General features: G+C 55.4%; 1 protein-coding gene across 2 annotated transcripts; it reads left to right on the top strand.

The window, feature by feature from the left end:
• The first annotated feature begins 256 nt into the window (after positions 1 to 256).
• On the top strand, positions 257 to 5,676 carry COMMD4 (COMM domain containing 4). 2 transcript variants are annotated; one of them, XM_019625430.1, is made up of 8 exons: positions 257 to 346; positions 3,711 to 3,782; positions 3,990 to 4,055; positions 4,259 to 4,298; positions 4,580 to 4,699; positions 4,798 to 4,878; positions 5,150 to 5,326; positions 5,411 to 5,676. In XM_019625430.1, exons 1-8 carry the CDS (start codon positions 344 to 346, stop codon positions 5,449 to 5,451), a joined length of 600 nt encoding a protein of 199 aa, XP_019480975.1. In that variant the 5' UTR covers positions 257 to 343; the 3' UTR covers positions 5,452 to 5,676. The 2 variants fall into 2 exon arrangements, with proteins under 2 accessions (XP_019480975.1, XP_019480974.1); XM_019625429.1 differs by lacking the exon at positions 257 to 346 and having other exon boundaries at positions 3,705 to 3,782.
• Positions 5,677 to 5,957: the final 281 nt, after the last annotated feature.

Raw genomic sequence — 5,957 nt, 5'->3', positions numbered from 1 at the left:
CAAGCGCCCCTCCTAAGAGCATTGCTGCTGTTAAGTGCCAGGTCTGGCTTCGGGGCTCCGGCTCCCTTAACTAGAACAGATTAAATGGCTTCCGCTCCCTATTTTCTACTGCTTTGGGTCCCTCGGTTAAACCGGTTGGCGCCGGTCATTTCCGGGGAGGGTTTCTGGGGAGACCGAGAAGGACCTCTGGCATTTCGCCCCGTGGCTTACCGCCGTGACCCGCCCAGCCCGAGGAGGCCCCGCCCCCGCCCGAGGAGGCCTTGCGTTGGCGTCACGTGGTCGCCGTCTCAGCTGACCCGGTGCGACAGGAAGGAGACAGTCCCAGGCCGGGCTTCCTGGCGCGATGGTGAGGGCCGAGGAAGGGGATGCGAGCCCGGGGGTGCTGGGCGGGCAGGCCAGGCAGGACCCCCAGATATCGTCACTGTCCCTGCAGAAGGGTGGGGCGCGGGTGCGAGGAGAGGGGAGGCCTCTCTGGCCCCTCGGCAAACACTGTTGGTGTAGTCGTGCGGGGGCCTAGGGGCTGGGGCAGAAAAGGGCCCGTCACCCACCCCCAGCCGGGTAGGCAGGGCAGGCGGCCGGCTGGGAGTCCGGGCGCTTCCTTGGCACGAAGGAGGGGCCCCCGCCCCGCTGGGCACAAACGGGGGCTCGTTCAGAGCGGGAGTCCTTCCAGGCCTTGCCCGGTCCCAAGAGGACCTCTCAGAGGTGCCTACTTCTCAGTCTTCCTGTGGGACTTGGACAAGAACTTGCTTAGAATTAGACATAGTCTAATTTTTCACTGTTAAGAAACTCCTCTCTTTTCCCGGAGCCAGAGGAGTAGGTTTTGGGTTGGAACCTCCCAACTCATCCATCCGTTCACTCCTTCAACAGATTTTGAGTGCCTGCTGTTCACCGTGCACTGTTCTGGCACTGGGACTTCAGGTGCAGGAGGGAAGGGCAAAGTTGGAGGCTTCGTTTGGAAGTCATAGTTAAGACTTGAGGGGAAGGGACCTAGCTGCCTTTGAGCAGTGTTAGGAAGGCTTCCTGCCGGTCTGGGAGCAGGGAAGAAAGCTGGCTCTGCAGTGCAGTTTGTGTAGCAGGGGTTAGGAGGCATGGAGGGTGGAGGGTGGGGCTACATCTTAAGATGGAATAGCATGTTCAGGGACTTCAGGGGATAGAGAGCATGGCCCCTGGAAATGGCCACATCTCCCCTAGCTGGAAGAATATAGCTGGAGGTTAGTGAAAGATGAGGCTGGACATGTAAGCAAAGACCAAAGCTTGCTGGGTCTTGAGAGCCATGTAAAGGAGTTTGGACTTTAAGAAAAGGGGCACTGGGAAGCTGATCCTTTTGGTTGATTTGTGGAGGGAACTAGAGGGCAGCAGAGAGCCCACACTGGGGCAGCAGGCTCCCAGGAGATGGTGGTGACCTGAGGTAGGGTGGAGAGAGTGGAAAAAGAATTAGAGTCAGCAGGGCTCAGGGACTAAATGCATGAAGGAAAAAGAGAGGGCGGTGTCTGGGTTTGGTTCCCTGGTGGTGGTGCTGGGTAGGGGTGGGAAACCCAGCAGGGGGAGCAGGTTTCAGTGGGAAAAGCACCAGTTACTTTGATGCATGCAGAGTGAAGTGTCTGAGCTGCCAGGTGCAGCCTTAGGTCCAGATTTAAGGCTCTGGAGCTCAGGAGAGACTCTACAATGGCAATTATAAGTTTGGAAGTCATCAGCACAAAGATGATCATCAAACCCTAAAAATATAACATGTCTCAACAAAAATGTGAATTGGGAAGAGAGGGCCTAAGACAGAGCCTAGAGAAATGCCAGCATTTTGAGAAATTACACAAGGAACTCGTTCTTGTGATAAAAAATGTAAATAATACAGAGATGGCAGAAGTCAGGGGCCCATGAACTTAGGAAAAATTATACATCTTAATTTTCACTAAATTTCAAACTGAAGTTCAGGATTTCTTTTAATTATGAATGCCAGCAACAAACCCCAGTATTATTAGCAGCACCTATGACTTTGTCACTAATAGACATCAGAGATATTGTCATCTCACATCACAACTGTTGGCATTGTGTATGTAATGTTTATGCTCATCATTTCTAAATTACTATGGTTGTTAGACTTGAAACATACCATATCACCAATTTGTTTTGAAGATTTTGATAACTTTTCTTTTTCAGTCCTATGTATTTTATGCATGTAAAATCATTGAGAAAGGCCTAGAGGCTTCACCAGATGCCACATGAATCCATGGCACAAAAAGGTTAAAAACCCTTGAAATAGAGAAAGAAATGCAAGACTGTCCTGAACACTCTATCACCTCACCAGCAGTCCCAGTCCACTGTCCCAGAGTAACAACAGCAGGCTGTGTGCAGAGATCACCCCTGGGGGCTGGGAAAGGAGGGTGAGCCAGCCATTGAGACCGAGGCCAGGCCAGAGGGAGCAGTCTAGAAGAGTATGCTGCTTCAGGAAGGATGGGTGCATGTCAGACGCTGCTGGGCTAAGGAAGGGGAGACTGGATTTAGTGATGGTAGTTATTTGGGACTGTGGCTAGAGGACTTCAGTGGAGGCCCATGTAGAAGCCCTAGCAGTGGAATCAGGTGTGATCAGGGGGTAGAAAGAAGCAGGAGGGTTGGAGGTGGAAGGGCCGTGGGACAGGTCTAGTGGCGGATAAGGTGAACGGCGGGGCCAGGTAGAGGACATGGAGTTACCAAGCTCCACTGAGGGCCCAGCTGAATCAAGAGGACAAGGATTTGTGGAACCCTCTGTTGGCAGGGTTTGTGCCCAGCATCTGGAAGCAGCCCAAGTGGAGGTGTAGAAAGGTGGACATATGCATTACTGTGGGTTACTCTTGCCAGGCAAACAGGACAAAGGGCAGCTGATCAGGGCAATGCAGGACATTGGCAAGATGTGGTTGACAGGGTGGGTCTGCATTCTAATAGAAAAGACAGACCTCACTCACATAAATAATAAAATGTGATATATGCGGTGATAACTGCTGTGGAGATCAAGAAAGAAGGGGCTAGAACATGATGGTAAAGAGCAATTTCATTTTTTTAATCACTTTATTGAGAACCACACGTATGTAAATGTTCAATAAGTTTTGACATGTATGTGCTCATGAAAACATTACCAGGATCAAGATATCCACTGTCCCAGAAGCTCCTTCAGCACCTGGCTACACAGCAGCCTCAGCAAGGAACATATCCACTGGCCCTGAAATTTCCATATGTGAGAGGCAGAGAAGGCCCCTTGTGTGTGGGCACAGAAGGCCCCTCGGAAGAGGTGTCGTTTGAGCAGAGACCTGAGTGAACTGAGAGAGAGCAAGCAAGCCAGGGACGGTGGCGGGAATGTGCCTGGTGTCACTGAGGAACAGCAGGGAGGCCATGGTGGCTGGAGCCAGGCAGGGAAAGGAGGGGAGAGAGGTCACTGGTGGTAAGGCCAGGGCCTTTGTTTGGTTCTGTGCTGTACCCTGGCACTTCAGTGGGATTTGTCATAGAGAGGCACCCAGTCGATGTTTGCTGAGCAGATCAGTGCCTGGGGTAGGCATCAGACAGAACTAGACTTGGGTGAGGGAGAGGGTTCTCTAAATAGCCTGGTGGTCAGGGAGAACAAGTAGCCAGAGGGCATCCATCTTGGATAGAAAGTGGGGTCCTTGGGGAGCAGTAATGTGGGGGACACCTGGCACACCTCGTCCCCCCCAGCCTGACTACCTACCTGCCTCTCTCCCATGCAGAGGTTCCGGTTCTGTGGTGATCTGGACTGTCCTGACTGGGTCCTGGCGGAGATCAGCACGCTTGCCAAGATTGTTGAGTGCACAGGGTCCTCTTGGGGGAAGCGGGTGGAGGGCCTGGGAATGGAGGGTGGTGAGGTCACCGGGGTCTGGGCCTCAGCGCTCTCAGCCCATCATAGCATGCTGTGTAACTAGTCACGTGGCTGGCCCTCTCTGAGCCAGCCCCCCAGCATGGAGGGGTGAGGTGGGCCAGTTTGGCTGATGCAAGGCCTTCCCCTCCAGTCCTCTGTGAAGCTGAGGCTGCTGTGTAGCCAGGTGCTGAAGGAGCTTCTGGGACAGGGGATTGACGTGAGTGCCTGGCCCAGCACCCCACTGTCCCCCGACCCCATGACCCCTCCCCCCTGCCCTGAAAGAGCACCAGCCCCAGGAAGTGATAAGCCTCCAGCCCTGCCTGGATAACCCCCATCCTAACCACAGGGTCCAGGCTTGGGGGGTGGGGGTGGCTAGCGAGCAGGGGTCTGGCACCCCCTGAGGACTGCCTTTCCCCACAGTACGAGAAGGTCCTGAAGCTCACAGCCGATGCCAGGTTTGGTGAGTATCCCACTGAGTCCACAGACCTTTGGGCCACTCTGTGTACTCGGCCTGGGGCTGGCACAGAGGCCCATCCTCCCAGCAACCCGCCCTGACCCACCTGCCTCAGTAGAGAACCCTGAGGAGGAGAAAGGTGTTGGCAGTCCTGCCCCAGTGCCCTCCGCCAGCAGCAGCAGTGCTCGTGGCTCAGGGAGGCCTGGGGACTGAACTGAAGATAGTAGGGCAACAAGGAGATGGCTCGAGCCACAGTGATACCCCTAACCGGCCATGGGTCCCCCCAGAGGCGGGCGATGTGAAGGCCACAGTTGCAGTGCTGAGCTTTATCCTGTCCAGTGCGGCCAAGCACAGCGTGGACGGCGAGTCCTTGTCCAGTGAACTGCAGCAGCTAGGGCTGCCCAAAGGTAGGGACACGGGCAGGCGGGTGGGTGGCCGCAGGACCGCGGGCTGGGAGCCTGAGGCCTGCCATCTGAGTGGCCCAGCCCCCTTCATCCTGCCCCAGAGCATGCGGCCAGCCTGTGTCGCTGTTATGAGGAGAAGCAAAGCCCGCTGCAGGAGTACCTACGGGCCGACAGCCTGCGCGGTGAGTGTGGAGCATGCCACGGTGGGCTTGGCTCCATTCTAGAAGGCCATGTAGCAGGGGAGGCACTTGTCCGCACAAGTCACCCCTGGTCACATGTCAGAGCCAGGACTGCTGACTCCAGCCCCATTTCTTTTCTCTGGGACCTGCTGTGGGTAATTTGAGTCCTGGGTCAGAGGTGAGAGAGAAGAGCTCCCAAAGGCCACATAGCCTTGGAGGCTTGGGGCTGCCTGGTGCGACTCCCTGGGCCTGAGAGCCCCACCCCATATCACAGTGAATAGGCTGGCTGGCGTAGGCTGGCGGGTAGACTACACTCTGAGCTCCAGCCTGCTGCGGTCTGTGGACGAGCCCATGGTACACCTGCGGCTAGAGGTGGCAGCTGCCCCCGGGACCCTGGCCCAGCCCGTTGTCATGTCCCTCTCAGCAGACAAGCTCCAGGTCCTCCTGACAGGTAAGGCTCGTAAACCTGTAGGGGTCCAGGGCCCTCCCAGGTTTCACCTGCCTCCTGCCCACCTGCCTACCTCTTCCCCTGCAGAACTCAAGCAGGCCCAGACCCTGATGAGCTCCCTGGGCTGAGAAGAAGAGCATCTGGGGCTGTGTGGAGCTGCCCTGTGTTGAGTCGCTGCCCTCTGAATGTCTCTTCAGGACCCTGGGGGCTTGGCCTCCTGTATCTCCAGGTTCCCACCTAAGAGTTCAGCATAGGGCCCCTGAGGACTTTCCCAGTATTGCCTTCCCTCCCCCATGAAAGACACTTGGTGGTGGTTTTCCTGAGCAGGAAGAATAAACTGAAGTGGAAAGGAGTGTGTGCTAGGTTTCTTTTAGGTTCAGATCAAAGGTTTTTGTGAGAGAGACCAAGTAACTTACAGACCTTCCTGGCCCATCACTCGTTTTCTCTTTTCAACTGCTGACTGAGGTAAGTCAGGGGTGAGGCAGATGGAGGACCGAAATGGAACAGCCTCTCTGTAAATGGGAAAGTCAGGGTTCTAGTTTCCAGTGCTGTGATGCTCTTGGCTCTGCCCTCTGTGTGTGGCCTTGTCCTTAGAGCAAGTGGTGGCCCCAAAGCCAGAGGCCCCAAGTAAAGA

The sequence above is a fragment of the Hipposideros armiger genome, unplaced genomic scaffold (genome assembly GCF_001890085.2).
Source record: "Hipposideros armiger isolate ML-2016 unplaced genomic scaffold, ASM189008v1 scaffold_628, whole genome shotgun sequence".
Taxonomy (NCBI): Eukaryota; Metazoa; Chordata; class Mammalia; order Chiroptera; family Hipposideridae; genus Hipposideros; species Hipposideros armiger.
Note: the sequence above shows the minus strand (reverse complement) of the source record. Positions and strands in the feature narration are given on the sequence as shown.